General features: G+C 52.4%; 1 protein-coding gene across 1 annotated transcript; it reads left to right on the top strand.

Annotated features, from left to right (window-relative positions):
* Positions 1 to 1225: 1225 nt before the first annotated feature.
* Positions 1226 to 12561, top strand: KRT82 (keratin 82). Its single transcript, XM_059403180.1, has 9 exons — positions 1226 to 1630; positions 3306 to 3514; positions 5877 to 5937; positions 6604 to 6699; positions 7052 to 7216; positions 9119 to 9244; positions 10730 to 10950; positions 11206 to 11237; positions 11742 to 12561. The coding sequence occupies exons 1-9, from the start codon at positions 1226 to 1228 to the stop codon at positions 11978 to 11980; spliced, it is 1554 nt and encodes a 517-aa protein (XP_059259163.1). The 3' UTR covers positions 11981 to 12561.
* The last annotated feature ends 8460 nt before the right edge of the window (positions 12562 to 21021 follow it).

Here is a 21021-nt window from a genome sequence, read left to right as displayed (position 1 = left end):
GCGCTGTGTAGTTTGGGTTACTTACTTAATCACTCTGCTCCTTACGTTCTCATCTATAAAACAGAAACTACATCATGATGCCGTCAGGCAATTAAATGAGATTGTGGGTGTAGAGCTTGAGGTGGTCCCAGCACTCAGTAAACGCCCAATAAATATTATTATTATTATTATTTTGGCTTAATTGTGACCTGGAAAAAAGCAGTATGGCAGGGAAAGACAGCGACAGCAGAAGTCTCATGGAGGAAACTGATGGAAAGGGAGAGGGAAAAGAATTAGGGGCGGAGGCACTTCAGGCATCTCCAAAGAGCTATGACCTGGGTGCTGGGGAGGAAGCTGGTGTCCCGCATCCATCTGAGCAATTCCTGAGGGCAGCAACGGTCCCTGGAAATGTCCTCAGGTTAGAGCAGGCTCTGTCTACCTCGGGGAGGATGGAGATTAGGTGGGGACAAAAGGCAAAAGGCTAGTGACACAATAATGTCAACCTAATGGCTGACATCAGTGCATCTTTGGGGGGCCCAAGGGGTCCTGGGGACAACATCTCTTCCTCCCCCTCCTCTTGAGTCCTCTGCAAGCATTTTGGGGCTAAACAGGCCCCAGAGACAAGAGTCCATTCAGGAGCCCCAGAGGTACTGAGCCAGAGCCAGCTCCCACCTGGCCTGAGGAGGGGCAGGTCCCAACCTGCTTGTGGGGGCTTTTCCCACCTCAAACTCCTCCCTCCCAGGGAGCTTCTAGAAACACCTAGGATCCTACGGAGGTCCCTTGGATCTGGCATATCTGCAGAAAAGCAGCTTTGGGGGAAAAGAACATCCCCAAGCATAATTAATTTGGCCTCTAGTCTTGGGCAACCAGGGTGTGTAATTCATACCTCTCTCCCCACTGCAAAATGGCATAAAGTCCTAAATCTCGCTTTCCTTGAGGCTGAGCCACCCAATATGCCAAACGTCTGTCTGGCTGGCCGCTTTCATTGCCCCCATAAACGAGGAAAGAGGACAGCAGCACTGCCCATTGGCTCCCACCCTTTGCTCTTTGCTACCCTAATTATCCACCTTGGTACTTAGCAGCTGCCAATAGCCCAAGCTTATAAACCTGTATATAATGGTGATTTGGGGTTTGACTCTGCCTGGCCCTCCATCCCCAACAAGATAAAAGGTGGAGAAGCTGGGCTGGCTTGATAACTCGGTCCTCCCGCTGTCCCTGTCAGCCGCCTCTCTGCGTCTCTCCCACCATGTCGTGTCCCTCCTTCCAGCTGGGCTCCCGATGCGGTGGCCGGAGCTTCAGCTCCTGCTCAGCTGTCCTCCCCCGGATGGTCACCCACTATGCCGTGAGCAAGGGGCCGTGCAGGTCTGGGGGTGGGGGGGCCCTCCGTGCCCTGGGCTGCCTGAGCTCCCGGAGCCTGTGCAACGTGGGCTTCGGGAGGCCCCGGGTGGCCTCCAGGTGTGGCCTGCCCGGCTTTGGGTACCGAGTGGGGGCCCCCTGTGTGTCCTCGCCCTGCATCGCTCCCGTCACCATCAATGAGAGCCTGCTGGTCCCGCTCGAGCTGGAGATCGACCCGGCTGTGCAAAAGGTGAAGAGGGACGAGAAGGAGCAAATTAAGTGCCTGAACAACCGCTTTGCATCCTTCATCAACAAGGTAACATGGAGGAGCCATGCTCGGGGCTGGGGAACACAGAGAGCACTTTGCATCGGGGCCAAGGAGAGGCCGGCAGCTGAGAGGGTGTGGTGGATGACGCCCCCAAATTGTAGAAAGCTGCTTAGATCCAGCTCAGTGCTAGACATTTCTTCCTGCTCATTCTTTTTTCACTCTCTTGTCATCTCCCCTTGAGTATTAGCTGAGAAAATCACCAGGGCTGTGTGAGGTCAGACTATAACAGGAACTTCCAAAGCAATGATAGATACTGAAAAGAAAAACCAATGAGGCAGAGGAGGCTTTGACAACAGAGTCGCCTTCTGAGGGTCTGAGCTGGGGTGAGATCCTTGGGCCTGGAGGCAGGGATGAGCACTGCAGCCCCAGATTTGCCCCCGGAGGAGGCCTGGCGTAAGAAGAAGGTAGAGCAGTCAGCACAGTCGCTGTCACCAAAACCACAGCTCCGAAAGGCTACAGGGAAGGGTGGTGTGCAGCCTTCGAAAGGCCAGATATGAACCCAAGCAGCTGCCTTTGCATCTGTTTCCACACCCCAGGGAGGCTCTTGGGATCAGGGGCTGAGCCAGTGTTTTTGCTGACCCCTGGCTATAGGGCAAAGAATCCTGAGTCAGAAGTCAGGAGGCCTGGGCCCTGGTATTGGCTCCAGTCCTGACTGCTCCCCTGAGGTCCTGTGCAAACATCTCACTTCTCAGCCTTGGGGCTTTTGCTATCACCTGGTGGGAAAGGGGGCCTTGGTGGTGGGGAGTCAAAAGAGGTAAGATACGTAAAAGGGCTCCAAAAAGAAACTCATTTCAGGAAATAGGAACTGTTCCACTTCCAGTTTTATTTTTAAAGCTCGTTAAGTTCTGGGCTCTGACTTTCCGCAACATCACACCACATTCGTGAGGCTGGGAGCCTCTTGGTGATGCGGCCGTTGACCGGAAATAGGGCAACGTTTCTCCCTCTGCAGATTTCTTTCAAGGATGGGATGCTGGTTCCCTCTGCCGATGGCTAAGAGGGGTGGCCGTGATCGCTCACTGAGCTTCTCTTCTTCTCGGTCCTAAGTCACCAAAACGGAAAAGCCAGCGGGGAGCTCTCCATGTTCCCAGGATGGGGATGTTTTTTGGACACAGCCTCGCAGGGTGCATCAGAGTCAGGGGAGAGAGCTTAGAGTCTCATGACCATGCTTTTGATCTGACCTCCCCTGAATACCCCCGGGCTGTGACCAGAGAAAGCCTGAACTCCCAGGCATCACGTCACCCGCTTGCATTAATATGAAGAATCCTGAAGAGCTTCCCATGCACAATACCTAACCTTAGGAAGCCGAGTGAGGCTTAAAGGGACAGGATGTGTTGGCCAAGGTTGCAGGGCTCGTGGGAGGCCGACAGGCAGAGCTGGGAGGGGGACCTGTCCCAGACCTCTCGGGACACTACTCCTCCCATGACAATGTGCGACCCCTAGGGGAGTAAGTGGGGGTCTTATAAAAGCTCCCCCAGGCAGGGGATTCATGGAAACAAATCCTCCCAGGCCAGTCTACGCAGGGAGTCTTATCTGAAAACTTCAGCACATTGGCAGCAATGTGTTGGGATTAAGAGCACACGCTGATTCCATTGGCCACCCAGCCCATCACGTGTTACGGTCCCTGGGCTCCCTGCTCTCAGTGACTCCCTGATCTGGATGGCAGGTGCGGTTCCTGGAGCAGAAGAACAAGCTGCTGGAGACCAAGTGGAACTTCATGCAGCAGCAAAGGTGCTGTCAGAGCAACATCGAGCCCATCTTCCAGGCCTACATCTCTGCCCTTCGGCGGCAGCTGGACTGCGTGGCAGGGGACCGGGCCAGGCTGGAGTCCGAGCTCTGCAGCCTCCAGGACGTGCTGGAAAGCTACAAGAAAAAGTGAGTGTGGCCTACTTTCAGCTCACCAGGGAGCCTGGAGCAAGTTCCATCAACAACCTTAGCCTCAGTTTCCCTATTTCTACAGTGGGAGGTCTCCAGCTTCGTCAATCAGGTAGCAGCAACAGTGTGGTGGGGTAACACAAGAGAGCAGCTAGGACACTGCCCGTTGGACACACGGCAGAAGCTCTGAAACCGTGTATTGGTCTTCACCTCCCTTCCTGCCACCCTCCCTCAATAAGGCCCTGTCCATGTCCCTGCAATACTAGCTCTTTCTCCTGCCATTCCCCGCCCTCCAGGGCTCTGCTTGGCCACCTGATCTGCCATAGCTTCTAGCAATCCCCGTTCAGATCCAGAACCATATCTTATTCCCCAAACAGGCATCTAAACCTTCTTCCCTCCATGCTTTTCCTCCCACTGTCCCTTCCTCCTGATTCGCCCCTCTCGGTACCTCCTGGGACCACATCCAAGCTAACCTGGCCCGTGTTTTTCTCTCACTCCCCGATGCTCAGCTCCTGGACCTCAACCTCAGAGTCCACAGCTGGAAGCCTTTCCCCTCCCCACGAGCAGGGCTCTACGTCCCCAGTGCTTGTGGCTAAGGTCAGGTAGCCTGCTAGACTTGCCCTCTCCAAGGGAAGCTCCCAGCCTGCCTCCCAGAAGAAGGGAGCCAAAACAGATGTTAACGAGGAGCTTGCTGGGTACTAGGTCTAGAGCCTATAAGAGGCTTGAGGCCAGGACACATTGCCTCACAGGTCCTAGGTGGGTGTCTCTGGTCCAGGGCCCCATGGGAGCACATATTGGTGAGTGAGGGTTGAGAGAGATACATTTCCACTGCCAAGCAGCAGTACAAGTAGGCTCAGAGCCATGGTCTCTAAGGGATATGCCTCAGTGGAATAGAGTCACATGGTGGTCACTCACGCTGCATGGGTCAGTCCTATGCCTTCCTGATACCAGTCGCTGTGCCAAGGTGGCTCCCACCCTCCAAATACCCTGGTCCTGCACAGACCTCCACGCACACCAGCCAACAGCTATGATGGGGTACAGGGCAGAAGCAGAAAGGAATGCCAGGACAGTGAGGGCACAGACAGGGTCCAGGAAAGCTTCCTGGAGGAGGTGCCATTTGCTCAGGGCCATGATAAAGTTTCATTCTAGTTGGGCCTTACAAAAGGGGAGTCTGGAGTAGATTCCAGGAAAAGGGAAGGGATGGAAGCAGGGGACAGGAAGGGCCAGAGTATGCCAAGTGAGAGAGGACCACTGCAGCAGACCACAACAGGTGAGATGGGGTGAGGCCAGCCCTCTCGACCAGAGCAATGCCTTTCTTGGCGGGTAACATACAAGGTGGGCAGGACACATGGTTTGCAGCTCATGATGAGGACTTTGGATTGGGCAAGTGGGGGTAGAAGGATGAGACTAAATGCTGTTTTGATAGTAGCAGCCGATACTTATGAAGCCTGTGCCCCTGGCATGGCCCAGTGCTTGGCAGACGCTACCTGTGGCATGTGTTAGCTCACTGCAGCTACATGAGGCTGGACTGGTGTCATTCTCATTCTGTACACAATGAAGCTGAGACACAGAAAAGTCCCCCACCCTGGACCCTTCCCCAAAGTCACAAGACTAGCACCTGCCCAAGCTGGGATTTCCACCCAGGCAGAAGTCTCCAGCTCCCAGGGCCCATGCTAAGGCCGAGGTCTACTGGAATAAGGAAGGATGGGCGTCAGGAAGCGCAGCGAGGCTATTAATGGATCAATAGCACTCATCAGACTGAGTCATCCCTGTCAGACTGAACCCCCTGGCCCTGATTCCATTGCCCAGAGGGACAGGGAGTGGGCGGGAAATTCCCTCGAAGCCTGGAGGTGGCCAGGCTGTCTTTACGGCTCTGGTGAAGTGGGTAATTGCTACCTCGGCAAATAGAGGCCAGGCTTGGACCTCTCCTGGCGGGGAGGGCAAGGGGCAGGCTGAGGTTCCAGTGTCTGCAGCCAAAACTGAGAACAACTCAGAGAAGGCAGCCAACTCTTTACCACCTTCCCAGAGGAAACAACTGCATGACGTGGGCTTCCTTAGCAGCAACAAGGAAAGGAGGTGGCCTGGAGAAGGACTTCCCAGAAGATGATAATCACAGGAATGGGCTAGCTGGGGTGGGGAGGGAGGTCAACACGTACAGTGGCTAATGAGAGGCTAGAATGACAATCGTCTGTCCTGATGGGTCAGAGGAGCTACAGGTGTCCAATGAGGAGGAGGAGTGGGCCTGGTGACTCCTTAGGGCATTAAGTCACTGAAAGGCAGGTTTGTTCCCCAGGCTCCCTCCCTTGGGACACTTCTGAACCCCTAGGCCAGACTAAAATATTTCTTCCTGCCCATCTACTAGGTATGAAGAGGAGCTCTCCCTGCGGCCCTGTGCTGAGAATGAGTTTGTTGCCTTGAAGAAGGTGAGGGAGGGCGGCACAGGGAGAGAGAAGGCCCCCCGAGTTGGCCCAGGTGGCCTCACCACACTCAGCCACTGGCCGGGTCCCAACGTGTCTGCAGCCCACCCACCCCCGACAGGGCCTCTCTCCGGTCGGATCCCAGGGCCAACCTCACCGACCCTGGGAAAGAGGAAAGCCAGCCTTCCCCCACTTCTTGCAGAAGGGCAGTGATTGACCTGGCCTCCGCCTCCCAACGCATGGGGGCCTGACCCGGTTAGGGTTGTGTCTACACCTGCCCGAGAAGTTGGAGGTAGAGCTAATGCCAAACTGAAAACCAAACAAAAACTCTGACTCTGAGGAAAACAATAGCGATGGTTTCTCAGATAAACACCAAGGTAATCTATGGCCCGTGCACAACACAGCAGGCTCTAAGAACCTACACTCAAGGATCCTTCAAAACCCACTCCAACAGATCCTTCCCCATCAGGGTGCCAGGCCCAGGCATGCGGTCCTGGGGTTGGGGCCCCTCCCCTCCATCCTTGGCTTTGTCACCTTTTCCCTTCCATGTGCGCCTACACCTGGGTCCCTCAGCTGCCACCAGGTTGCCTGGGAGGTGACCCAATGGGAGGAGAGGGTGGCCTCACCTGTTCCCTGGGCCCCAGATTATGGTTGTCCCTGCTCTGGCCGCAGGATGTGGACACAGCCTTCCTGATGAAGGCTGACCTGGAGACCAACGCGGAGGCTCTGGTCCAGGAGATTGACTTCCTGAAAGGCCTGTATGAGGAGGTACCTACAGCTCCACTGCCCACAGATTCTCGGTCAGGGGCCAGTTCCGTGGGCACGATGGAGTGGGAAGGCTTCCACTAGCGGGTATGGTCCAGGGCAAGCTGACTCAAAAGTGAGCATGGGAAGAAATTCTCAGGCAGTGAGACTCCCAGAAGTCAGAGGGCCCAGACCTTGGCTCTTGAATCTATGTAACTAGTGGGGGGATGAAGAACAGGTTGGTGATGGAAGAATCAGGACAGCTATGCAAATTCCTGTGCAAATCTGCTATGGGAAAGTCAGAGCTGTTTCCGTCCTCCGCTCCTCCACTTTTGTCCTCAAAATGCTCACGCATTCCCACGTGCCCCCCACCCAGGAGATCTGCCTGCTCCAGTCTCAGATCTCTGAGACCTCCGTCATTGTGAAGATGGACAACAGCCGGGAGCTGGATGTGGATGGCATCATTGCTGAGATCAAGGCCCAGTATGACGACATCGCCAGCCGCAGCAAAGCTGAAGCCGAGGCCTGGTACCAGAGCCGGGTGAGGACCTGGGCAGGGCCTGGCTGGGACCCCAGACCCGCCTCCCCTAGGAACTGAGTGAGATGACGAGGGCTGTGTCACACCACAATCACAGGGAACCTCATCAACCCCGGGGTCCTGTTGTTTCTGCCAGGTCCCTGCAGAGTATGTGGGAGGGGACCCCATGGACAGCCCAAGCCTGTCATCAGGGTGCTGGGGCTTCCCACCTTTACCCACGCTCAGACACTGGAAGTATTCCTTTAGGCTGCACTCGAGAAGCACTAATTGCCAATGACTGCAAAGAGGGCCCTGGGCTTCAAGGCGTGAGGGAGGCTAATGGTGCAGTGGGCACTAATGGCAGGGCAGGAGCAGTCATTAAGGCAGCCCCAGACTTAGGCAATTAGGGGCTTGCTGGGACAGAGATGGATACCCACAAGGGCGATTTGATTTTGCAAATATTATCATCTCTATCTCACCGGTCCTGTCTGCGAAAGGCACCATGCATTCATTCGCTCAGTCATTTATTCATCCAACAACTGTTTATTGAGCATCCATCACACTCCAAACATTGTTCTAATTGCTGGATTCCAGCAGGAGACAGAATAGACAGCAAACCCCGCCTTCCAGTCACTTTCATTCTTGAGGCAGGGTGGGGGAGGGGTGGACAATATGCAAGGTATTGAATCAGTAAGCTTGGAGTACGCTAGATGGTGATGTGTGCTTTGAAGAAAATCAATCAGCATGAAGTGCAGGGAGTGTTGTGGGAATGAGGTTTTGAATAGGGTGGCCAGGGAAGGACGGTCTTATTGAAATGTGTGGCACCGTGAGGGTACTAAGAGTCACACCATCCCAGTCCTCAAAGAGGTTACAGAAACAGACTGCCCACAGATGACACAGGGGTTCTATGTTCCCATCAGGGACACAATCTTCTTCTCGCTTTCTGTTCTGCTATCCTTAAAATTGCAGTAATCTTCACGGTTGCCTCATGTCCCAAGAAGGTTGCCTTATCACTGATCTCACATGTTCTTCCAGGCAGGAAGAACACAGGGCAAAAGAAACATGCCAACTGGGTCATCCCCCACTTTAAACAGCTTTCCTGGAAGTGTTACCCATAGATCTCATTAATGAAAAGGCCAATAAATATTCTCTTATCTGGGCTCACTGCCACCTCAAATAAAAGCAGAGTTCTGTTGGAAGACGGAGAGTGCGTATTGCTAAGGCAACTGCAGGCTTTGTCACAAAAGCCAAACAACAAAAGAGCCAAAGAGAGTGACTTTCTTATCACTTGTTTTGCCTTCTCTACGTGGAAAATCTAAAGTTGGCTACTTGTTTTAATCTATAGATGTAAATTGATAAAATGTTATTCAGAAATTGAATTTGGAGCTGCAAAGGTAGCAAAGGTTTTTTAAAAATGTTAAGTCAAAGTAGGAAGCAGCATTGCATATTGTTTTTTATTGTTTTGAAAAAGAATGTACGAAGGTACTCACCCTAGTGAGGTAGACATGGTCTGTCCTCACTCCCAGATCTGTCCGGCATCCCAGACTGAGCACAGAAACCCCTTCTAAGATCTGGAGGGAACTCTAAAGGGGAAGGAGCCCTCCAGAGACCCTGGGACTCTGGGCTTGGGAGAAAAAGATGAGCCACAGGACAGCTAAACAGAGAAAAGGAGAGTTTAGAGGAGCATTTAATAAGCGTGAAGGTTCAGGGTTGGGGAAGGAAATAAGAAGCAGCCCAGAAAAAAACCCCAAAATTGACAGGAAATGGCAAGGGGATGGAGAGCAGAACAAACATGAGAACCCAGAGAGCCCTGAGCTAGGAAACCACTGGAGGAGAGACTCTGGATGGTGAGAACAGGGGCAGTGAGGTGCCGTGGTGCAGATGCCTGCACCCAGGGCTTTGACCTGCCTGTCCCGGTCCTGGCAGTATGAGGAGCTGCGACTGACAGCTGGGAACCACTGTGACAATCTCCGCAACCGCAAGAATGAGATCCTGGAAATGAACAAGCTGATCCAGCGGCTTCAGCAAGAAATTGAGAACGTGAAAGCCCAGGTGAGGCCAGAAAGCCATGGTCCTGAGGCCCCATCACAGGCTCCCCCACCAGTGGTCCTGAGCGGGTGGGTCCATTCTCCCTGGGAGCACTTGGAAGTGGGAATGAATTTGTGCCCCTTGCACAAACCCTTTATTTAAAAAAGCTGACCGATAGCGGGAGCAGCCTAAGGAAAGAGCGAGGTCCCATCAGACACTAGGTCACCTTTGGTCACAGATGAAATAGCAAGGGCACCCGCCCAATGGGGGCACAGAAACGATGGTTGACATGGTTGACATGGTTCCTTTGGACCCAAAGACTCCAGTCCTGTAATCCTCAAATTCCAGACAACTCCCAGGAGTCCATACATGCAGACCCATTCTGTTCTCCCAGGCTGATGAAGACCAGTCAGACGCTTCCAATCTATTAACCCCAAAGAAATCGCTCAAACCTCCTTGAGCTGTTATAGACAGAAGTTGGTCCAACATCTCTGGAAGAACCAGATGTCATAACCCTAGGCTGAAAGGTTCAGCAGCTTTGAATCTGGCATGGCCCCATGACTGTGAAGGAAATCTCCCTCCTCCTATGTGTTCCCATGAGTGTCACCTTCCTCCCACACTCACAAAGCTGCCCACCCAGGCAATTATACCACTCCAGCTGGTGTCCTACAGTTCAGCTCAACTCAGACACTATCTACCTGGAGAGAGAGTCAGATCACACAGAGTAAGGGTCCCACCTCACTGCCCCTACTTCACATGCCAACCACAAGTCCAGGTTGTAACCCCTCAGCTGTACATCGGAGGTTCCCATGATCCCCTTTTCAGGTTCGATTAATTTACTAGAATGGCTCACGGAACTCAGGAAACAGCTTACTTACTGTTTAGCAGTTTGTTATAAAAGGCAATGATAAAGAACACAGATGAACACCCTGTTGGAAGAGATGCACAGGGCAGGGTAGGCAGGAAGGAGATGGAGCTTCTATGCCACCCTCTGGGTATGTGAGTGTCCCACCACCTCTGCGTGCTCACCAACCTGAAAGTAATGCAAACCCCAGACTTTGGGATTTTACAGAGACCTCCTCTCCTGGGCATGATCAATGATTAAGTCCATTTCCAGCCCCTCCCCTCTCCGGGAATAGGGGGTGGGGCTGAAAACCCCAAGCTTCTAGTCATGACTTGGTCCTTCTGGATGAAGCCATTGGAGACTCAGCCAGAGTCACCTCATTAGAACAAAAGACACTGCTACCATCCAGGAGTCCCAAGGGATCAGAGAACTCTGTGTCAGAACCCAGGGTCAAAGACCAAATATGAAACCAAAGGATGCTCCTAATGCTCTTTATCACTTGTGAAATTACAAGGATTTGGGAGTTCTGTGCCAGGAACTGGGAGAAGAGATCCATATATGTATTTTTTATCATCTCACAATGACCATGTTCTCCCTGCTTTTCTGAGAGTCAGCCTGGGGCTCCTGGGGACTCCAGTAACTCCTTGCTGTGCCCTCTCCCCCAGCGCTGCAAGCTGGAGGCTGCGGTGACCCAGGCGGAGCAGCAGGGTGAGGCGGCCCTCAGTGACGCCAAGTGCAAACTGGTAGGGCTGGAGGAGGCCCTGCAGAAGGCCAAGCAGGACATGGCCTGCCTGCTCAAGGAGTACCAGGAGGTGATGAACTCCAAGCTGGGCCTGGACATCGAGATCGCCACCTACAGGCGGCTGCTGGAGGGCGAGGAGCACAGGTGGGTCAGGGCCATCGGTACTCCAAGGCTAAGTTCACGTGCCTCTGGTCACCTCTGGCCACTGCTGAGGCTGCGCTGAGATGGCCCATCCCACAGTCAAGGAAAGTCCCAAACATCCTAGAATCCTCAGGCCCTCCTCCTGAACACAGCGGCGGGGGGGAGGGGGTGGCCTAGGCAGGAGGAGGGGTGCCCCGCGTTTATCGGGCTTGTGCTCTCTGATGCAGTTACCCTGTGTCTTCTTTCCTCTTCCTCCAGGTTGTGCGAAGGCATCGGACCCGTGAATATCTGTGAGTAGTTGTGTACTCCCCTGGGGCTCTGGGGTCATGGGGGCTGATCCACCCGACAAGGACAAGATCACAGCACCCTGGCCCAGACTTCGGCATGTTTTCCCCACCCCAAGGAGGAGTTTTGTCTGCCAGGAGCTCCCGGTCAGATGGAGGGGAAGTCAGAATTATGTGAGGAGCAGAGAAGCAACAGGGCCTCAGGGCTGTGGGGCCCCAGAAGCTGCGGGGAGCCCTCATGACAAGAGGCTGCCTTTCTGGAGAAAGCAGTTTCAAAGCAGGTTCAGACAAGTAGAAACTGAGGGCATGAAGCAGAAACCAAGGCTGTGGGGAAAGAGGAGAGCTTCTAAGCACTTTTTGTGGCTAGTGTGGGAAGCGGGTGGCTGGAATGGGGGTGTGCTTGTCAGTGAGTGGCAGCAGGTGGGGACACGGTCTGGCTGAGAGGTTTGAGGGCCATGCCCTTCTAGCCACACAGTAAGGGACCCTGAGCCTCACTCCCTGTTCCCACAGCCGTGAGCAGCTCCAAAGGCGCAGTCCTCTACGAGCCCTGTGTGGTCAGCACCCCCGTGCTGAGGACTGAGTACTGCCCGGAGGGTACCAGTGTCCTCAAGACCAGCGGGGCCTGCAGCGTCATGGGCACTGGTGAGGTCTACGTCCCCTGCGAGCCCCAGGGGCTGCTGAGCTGTGTGAACACGCGGAGTTCCTGCATGAAGCTAGGGGCCGGGAGCAGCTCCTCCCACAAGTGTTAGCACAGTCCGGTCCCCGAGGTGGGAGGCCCAGGGACAGGGTGCCCGCACCCCTCCACCCCCAGCCTAGATGTTGTCCCCCAACTAGGGCTGAAGACATGGATATTCCCAAACCCCACTTTCCTGTATTGACCAAAGTTTTCCCTCAGATTTTTCACTGAGAGGCGCCGCTCAGGTCTCTCCAAGGGTCACCTTTCACTTAGCCATGTGCAGATCCCAAGCTAGGCCCTCGGTGGGGAACACATCAAAGCTCTATCCCCTGAAAGTTTTCCCACAAAGCCAGGATCCCACTCCCAACCCCTGAAGTTCCCCACCTCCCTTACGTCTGGCTCTCAAAGCACCTAAAAAAAAGGAACTTCCTTTAACATCTGGCTAACACATGCACTATTGCAATGATCAAAAAGAGGTACCCCAAAATACTATTCTGATTTCCAAAGAATTTTTGGAATTTCCAAGGGCCAGCATTTCAGAATCACTCGAGATCTGTTAAAGGTCCTCTTGATTGGCACGCAGAATCAAGAGGTGGTCTTTGGGAAGTAATTCACCAGCTCGAGTGCTGAGCTCACACTATGAAAATACATCTTTATTCCTGAGCCCCACTGACGGGGAAATGCCAAAACAAAGGCAAAGGGACTTGGAATACTTCCTGGATGGAGAGACAGTCACAAGCTGACATCACCTGCTCAATGGAACCAAGCTCCTCCCCCACCCTCTGTACATAGCCCTCCCCACCCCCTCCTCGCTCTGGTCCTGCTCCCCTTCCTTTTAGGTCCTCTTGCTTTGGATCTGATATGAACGTTTTCCCAGCTACAGTGATGGGGGGCTGCCCCCAAACTGGGAGGCTTTGGCTCAGGGGTTGCAGGAAAGGATGTGTGGTGCTGACCCAATCTCCCCAGAGGCCCCTCATGCAACCTCCTGCAGAAACCCCCACCCCCACCCCACCCAGGGAACCACCATCTCTGCCATAAGCCTCTGGTCTTGTCTGTTCCCAATAAACTGACCGTACACACGCTGCAGGAGTCAAGATTATTTACTCGGCTCCATAGGGTACAAGAAGGCTGGAGGGGAACCAATGAGCAGCCTTTGGGAGCTGAAAGCCGGGCGGGCTGGGGAGTGGAAATGAAGGTTATGATCTACATGGAAAAGCTACATATGAATGATTTGCAAACAGCCTGCGGAATAAATGTGGATCCATACAAGTGGCATTTAAAACCTGCATACCACACCCCGGTAGATGGCAAGTCACTTGCCATGTTAAAGACCATGGCCTTATACACATGGGTCTCCTCACCACATGGCCCCTTGCACGTGTCCCAGAGAAATCCCGTGGGGCCCCGATCATGTCAGTACTTAGCAGCCTCCAAGCCCCATGTTCTGCCTCCCCATCCTGGACCAGTCTCAGGACAGGTCAGGTGCAGGGGAAAGCTGTGCAGACAGGAAGGAGAACTTTCTAGTCCCCTGTCCCTCTTAGGGAACCCCGAGGGCAGGAGATGAGCCTTGGTAGTAGCAGCTCTGCCCCAAACCCTTCCTGTTGCCTCACTGATCCCCTAGAACACTTCCCCCATGACAACCCTCCCCTTGTGGCTCCTGTGTGTTGGGGTACAACTTCCCTCTCCCCACAGTTCCATGCAGAGCATTTATTCTGTGCCAACCCCTGCATTAGAACCTGGTGATACAGAGGTGACTAATACCCTCTTTTAACCCCAGAGGGACTTTTGGCCTCCCAGAGGAGTCATAGATAATGAGAGGCAGAGAATATGGGAGCAACCAGAAAAGGCAACTAATGATTATGCCCGGAAAGAGGGTCAGAGCAAGGTTCACTGAGAAGGTTGTAAGGATAGCATCTGGGCGGAAGTCGAGGGCAGTATAAACTGAAAGGGAGCCATTCATTCACCTTTTCTTTCATTCACTATGTATTTATCAAGCACCTGGCATGGGTCCGGCCACCCAGAGGCGAGGGACAGTGACGAACAAGACAGCACCAGTCAAGGCAGAGTTACTCAGACACAGGACCTAGAGCCCACGGTAAGGAGTGTGAAGCGTTGCAGCCACTTTGAAAAACATTCTGACAGTTCCTCAAAACGTTAAACAGAGAGCTGCCATAGGACCCAGACGTTCCACTGCTAGGTATACAGCCAGGAGAAATGAAAACATGAGTCCACACAAAAACCTGTATGTGAATGCTCAAAGCAGCATCATACACAACAGCCAGAAGGTGGAAACCACCCCAATGTCCCTCAATGGATGAGTGAATAACCAAGATTTCACAGAGCCCCAAGAATCAAGATATCACAGAGCCCCAAGATCGACTACTACTCCGTCATGAAAAGGAATGACGGACTCACAATGGTATCACATGGGTGATCCTTCAGAACACTGTGATAAGTAAGAGAAGCCAGACACAAAGGTCACATATTCTATGATTCCATTCCTATGAAATTCCGGAATAGGGAAATCCCTAAAGGCAGAAAGCAAATTAGTGGTTACTTAGCGCTGGAGGGAGATGACGGAATTGGGGGGGGCAGTAAAAGTTTCCATTTGAAGTGGTAAAAATATTCTAAACTTAACGATGGTGATGGTTGCCTATGTCCAAGCATATACAAGAACCACCAAACTGTACATTTTATTTTACTTTTTTAAAAAGATTTTATTTATTTATTTGAGAGAGAATGGAGGAGAGAGAGAGGGCATGGAGGGGGTCAGAGGGAGAAGCAGACTCCCTGCTGAGCAGGAAACCTGATGTGGGACTCGATCCTGGAACTACAGGATCATGACCTGAGCTAAAGGCAGTTGGTTAACCAACTGAGCCACCCAGGAGCCCCCGAACTGTACATTTTAAATGAGCAAATTATATGGGTGCCTGAGTGGCTCAGTTGGTTAAGCATCTGACTCTTGGTTGCAGCTCAGGCCATGATCTCAGGGTCATGGGTGGAGCCCAGAGGCCGGTTCTGTCCTCAGCGGGGAATCTGCTTGAGATTATTTCCCCTTCTGTTTCTCCCCCACCCCACCCCACGCTGGCACACTTGCTCTCTTTCTAAAATAAAGAAGTAAAACTTTTTAAGAATAAAAATAAAAAATAATGACCAAATTACATAGCATGTAAATTCTATCTCAACCAAGCTGTTTGCTTGTTTGTTAAATGGGGCCCTGGCCCCAATCCATACCTCGCAAGGCTTACAGACCTACAACGGGGAATGACTGACGGGAGGATTGCTGTGAATCCAATGTAACTGAGGGTCCCACCTAGTCCCGGGCTTCGGGAAGGTCCCCAGGAGGAGAGGCAGGCCTACTGGACGGTGAAGGGCAGCAGGACTCAGGGGAACAAAGCCTGCTGGGGGTTCTAGGCTGAGGAAACAGCTACCGTGAGCAAGACTGCACTGTGGCCCCGCCCATGAAAGTCTGGAGTCCAGGCCTGCACAACCACACAGAAGGAGGGAGGGGGCAGGAGAGCAGGGCCTCCCAGCCTCAGTTCCCACCACAGCCCTGTCACTCTGGACCTGGTCCTAGAGCCAGCTAAGCTCCTTGCTGATGAATATGCAAAGCTCTGAAACTGACAAGAATGTTCTGGCCTGGAGTCAGCAGAAACAGAGATTCTAAGAGACCGCCCACCTCTAGCCCACAGAGGGCTACCTGAGGCCCAGGAAATAGGCCACTGGATTAAATAAGGAAAGGGAGGGGAGATTTGCGACCCTCACTGGGAGGTGGGCTCGGGCTTGGTGAGCAGAGAAGGCTGTCGGAAACATTTCACTAAGCAAAACTTGCCCCCAGTAGTGGAGGGACCCAAGCTTTGTCCTCGATGTGAGCTTGGAGGCCTGGGCAACATCCAACATTGGGGGGTCCCCTTCAGTGCTGAGCAACAGCGCCCCATTCTTCCTTCCTCCTCACTAGAAGCTGACTCTAGGCAGATGGGACAAAAGTGCCTCCTAGTGGTGGCCTGGTGGCACATTCCATCCACCAAGGCAAACCTCTTGGAGCTGCCATGGGGCCCAGCCCCATGCGGGGTGCAGGGTGCTAGGTAGGATCCAGAGAGGACCGTCTTGGCCCCCAGGAAGGAAGTCAGAGCTTCACCTGCATGCCACTGGGCCTCAGGAGTCCAAATCCTGGCCCCCTCCACGACACCCCTGTTGGGACAAGAGGGGCACACCCCCAAGAGGCCTGGGGAGGATGGAAGCACCCAGAAGGGAGCTCCTCGTTTCTGCATCTGTCTTTCCAGAATATCTTCCATTTCCTTGTCCTTCTTCTTACCTGGGGCCTCTCTTCTCCCCATAAGGCCCTTCTTGGCCCCACTGGCCCCTCCCTCAGGGGCCCTCTGCCTCCACCACTCAGAGGCCCTTGTCTTGCCATAACCTCTTCCTCATCCCAGTCCCCTCCGTGGCCCCAGGTGCACCCACCACTGCCACTCTCCAGCCAGGGCTTGCGCTGGGGGCAATGGCTTCAGAAGAGGCACTGTGACCAGAGGAGGGGAAACAGGATCACCATGTCTGATGGAAGGGGGATAGCTGGGCCCAGGCCACGCCAACAACTAAATGCAATGCCAGGCACACAGCAGCACCCGTCAAGGGTGTGGAAGCAACCTGACCTGTGCACCTTGGAGGACCATCATTTTCACTCTGGACAGGTGACAGCTGCGTGGGCCAGGAGAGAAAACTGAGTTACACCTGAAAAAACACTCATCCTGCCTGGAAGAGTGGGGATCCCTGAACAAGAGGGGATGCTCTATTTCTCCTGGGGAGGTGTTTAGCTTCCATCTAAGTGTCATTCGTCTGAGAGGGCAGAGAGGTGGAGGCCCTAGGCAGGAGTGGGCTTAGACTCCCCCCCTCCTTCTGCTGGGGGACTCCTGAGCTTCCCGTCTCACAGCGGCAGGTCTCAGCATGAACACCTCCCAGTGAGTGTCTCCTTCCAGCACAGACTTGTCTCCAGGCAAAACGGAAACACTCTGAAGACGGCGGCTTTTAGCAAAGTCTCGCAGCACCTGGGATTCCCCCATCTCCCTCCTCCCCTCCCACGCACACACGCGCGCACGTACACACACAGTCCTGTGCGCCCAAAGTTCCCAGACCCTGCTTAGCCACCCAGGACCTGGCCTCTTCCTACCCTTCCACGTCAGCAGTTCCGCCCCTCACCCCACACCGCACAGACAGCATCTCGGGGAGCCCAGTCCCCAGATGCCCAGATGTCCAGATTCCATCCAGCCTGACCCACAACAGGAAGAAGAAACTCCAGTCAGCCCAGAGTTTCCAGGCAACCCCTCCCCTCTCCCCCTAGGCCAGCCCGGGGGGGGGGGGGGGGGATGGCTGAGACTTGTGATATGCATCGTCTGGCGAAATGATGCCTCAGAACTAGAAACTGCTGATGGTAAGAGTTCATCCCAGAACGGGAGTTATGCTTGACTGGTCCCGACTGCCCCACCTGGTCAGTCAGGCCCCAGGGAAGCAGGGACTTGGGACAGCCCCAGAGCCGCTGGTTGCTGATGAAAGCACCACTGGGGCGTGGGAGGAGGCAGGTGCTGAACAGGAACCCAGCCGCCCACCTAGAAGGGAAGGGAGGCTTGTGCAAAAGAGAAGGGAGGGGCGGGAGGGTGGGGGGGAATGGATGGCCGTAGCCGCAACATCTACCACAGCTGCACCCCAGACACTTTCACACTTATCCCTATGATACTGTGAAGGAGAAGCCGGTGTCAGTCCATCTTACTGATATGGAAACTGAGGCTTAGACAGGTTAAGGACGTCCCCAGGTCACCGGTACCCATGGAGGGGGCATGCTTGCTACCTCCCACTGTTCAGAATGGCCGGTGCACAGTGATAATAAAAAGCAGACTGACTTTCAGTCAGTCGTATTATCATTTTAAGTTCTCGGCAGACAAGCACCCGGAACAGAGCCCTGTCCCCACCCTCCCCCCGGTGCACCACCGTCCAAGGTCACTCTGCTAGCAGATGGCAAAACTGGGACTGAACCCAGGTCCATCTGACTCAAGGGCAATGTCAAGTCTCTGTCGTTGGCCTGGCACCCTCGGTGTTCTGGATGCCTCTCCTTCCCCTTTCATCTCCCCAAGGATCTGCCAGTCACCTTCCCAGTCTCCTGGATCCCCTTGCCTGGCCCTTTTTTCCAAACAGCCAGACTCACTGCAGAAGAGGCCAGTCTTGAAGGGCAAACTGTGCTGACTTCCTGGTGAGCACTAGCATCTTCGAGGCCATGCCTGTCCATTTTGGAGCCTGGAGTCTCCTCTTCGTGACCTATCTCCAAAAGCAAATGCTCGAATTCCTCTTCTTTTCACTTCCTGCTCCTTTCTCCCCCCTTTTCTCCTGCTTTGCATCTATGATGTGTATCCATGCATTCTACAGAACAAGCTAGCATTCCCTCCACATGTCCTGCTCTACCAAGCACTGGGGGCACAGAGAACAAAAGACACAAAGTGTCTGCACCCTGGAGCTCATATCCCAGCCTGGCAAGCAAGCAAATCCATGCAGGAGAGGACCACTAATGGTGACAACTACTAGGTGAGAAGGGAGAGGGAGGACATGGGGCAGGGAGGTTTAAATAGGGGATGACCTATAAGCGAAGACCTGGAAGAATTGAGGGACCTGGTCATGCAGCTATTTGAGGAAAACAAGTTTCTGGCAGAGAAAAGAGCAAGTGGGAAAGTGTCCGAGGCAGGAGTTTTCCTGCCCATTTGACAGACAACCAGGAGGTCAGGGTGACTGGAGCCTGTTAGGATAGATAGAGGGAAATAAGGTTAGTGAACATGGGAGAGCAGGCTGTGGAGGGTCCTGGATGCCACTTACTTTGAGTGGGATGGGAAACCATAAGAGCCTAGAAATGACATGACGGAAGATGTTGTTAATGGATCACTCTGCACTGTTAAGAAAAGACTGAAGGGGAAAAGGGATACTGGCTGGAGGACACACCAATGGACCCTGTGAGAAGTGATGGGCTTGGGCAACATGGCAGCAGTGGGGCGGTAAGAGGGAGTAGGAGCCCACATACATTCTGAAGGGGGGACTTGCCAATGGATTAAATGAATCCATTCAGTGAATTGAAAAAAAAAAAAAAAAAAGGAACCAAGGATGACTCCAAGATTTTTGGCCTGAGCTACTATAGGGATAGTAAGCCTGGTAAGAGGAATGTATTTAGCAGGAACTATTAGGAAAACAGATACATTAAGGGTGAGATGCCTATTTGATACCCAAATAAAGATGTCGATTAAAATATACGTGTGGATAACAGAAGGTATGTTCACCAGAATGCTATGTCTTGGCAGTCATCACTGTGGATAGACAGTATTTAAAGACATGAGATTGTGTGATGTCACCAAGGGAATGAGTGAAGATAAATAAGTGAACAGGTACAAAGACTGGTCCCAAGGATGCTGCAATGTGTAGAGGTTGGGGATACGAGGAGAAACTGGTTAAGAAAACCCAAAAGAACCTGCCAGTAATATGGCACGAAAATCAGGAGAGCATGGAGTCTGGAAACCAAAAGAAGAAAGAGTTTCAAGGAAAGGGGAATGATTGACTATGTCAAACACTGCTGAGAAGCTGAGTGAGAGGGCTATGGACAAACCACTGCAGTTACCGACGTGGAGATCACCAGCGATCTTCACAAGAAGGATTCTCTCATTGTTACTTTCCTGCTCTCTTTAGTCATACACCTGATAGCTAGGTCAATGGAAAATAGCTGTAAACTAGGAACAGAGGGAAACATCCTCAATTTAATAAAGAACATCACCAAAGAACCCACAACTAACATCCTACTTAATGGTGAAAAACTTGAAGCTTTCCCACTAAAATTAAAAATAAGGCCAAGAATTCCGCTCTCCCCACTGTTTTTAACATCATCCTGGAAGTCCTAGCTAATGCAGTAAGACAAAAGGAAATAAATGCTATAGAGACTGGAAAGGAAGAAAAGAGTAAATACCCAAGCCCAATAGCTTAGGTGAAAAGCACACACCCCCTTCCTTCCAAGTAGAATCCAAGCGTCCCAAAGGATGCCAAGCATCTAGTCAAGTACAAGTTCCACCAGGCACAGGACAAGTAGGATGAACCATGTCATGGACTAGAATAGAAAAGGCAAACACCTGTCTTGGGGTCCTGAAGTATCTGCCATATGGATAACAATGATAATATCCAGTTGCTTAGAACTTTTCCTTTTCTAGCCAGATGCTTATTGCTTTGTCTCTCATCCAAGTACTAACCAGGCCCAGCCTTGCTTAGCTCCCAAGATAGATGCATTCAGGGTAGTATGGCCATAGACCAGATGTTCATTGCTTTGCGTCTCTCTATCCTAATCAAAGATTCATCAGTAATGGAAGAAACCTGAACAAAAGCCTATAGATCAGCCTTGATGTGTGTTTTGGGGATTCAAAACCATGTGGTTAACCTTCCACAAGGTACATGATCAAACCATTGGCATGCTTTCGCCTCATATTACACCCTGGAAGTATTGACCAGAGGAAGTCCTTAAGATAACTCTTCCTCTAGCATAGAGACTGTCTTCTTATCTCTGTACCCTCAGCACCAACCACACTGCCTGGGACAAAGCAGGCAACTGATAATTGCTGAATGAAGAAATGAATTCATGAGTTAATCTCTTCTGAGTGTCTCAAATCAAATATGTGTCTATACTAACCCAAATGAACTTTACCAAAGATTCGACTTTTAGGTAACAGCCAAACCAGAGCACGGAAGACAGATAAGACAGTACAGAAGGTTTTTGGACTACTTAATCCATCTACAGAGATGCAATAAACTGTATTCTTGCTGTATCATTTCTTATTCAGAGCTGTGCAGAACCTGACCCTTCTGCATATGCCCCTCATGCCACCATCTGTTTAGGGGATTATAGCTGTATGGAATCACCTCTTTTGAGCCTCTTGCTAGAGGTGTTACGTTCCTAACTTTCTGGTGGTTAGCCACACTTGTAGTGAAAAAGTCTATTGGATTTATGACCAAAGCAAATTTATGTCCCCATAATGGCAATTGTGGTGGACTTGCGGGAAAAAATAGGACCATAATGTTTATGTGTTTATGTGTTTTTAATGTTTATAG

Source organism: Mustela nigripes, chromosome 6, assembly GCF_022355385.1.
Source record: "Mustela nigripes isolate SB6536 chromosome 6, MUSNIG.SB6536, whole genome shotgun sequence".
Taxonomy (NCBI): domain Eukaryota; kingdom Metazoa; phylum Chordata; class Mammalia; order Carnivora; family Mustelidae; genus Mustela; species Mustela nigripes.
Note: the sequence above shows the minus strand (reverse complement) of the source record. Positions and strands in the feature narration are given on the sequence as shown.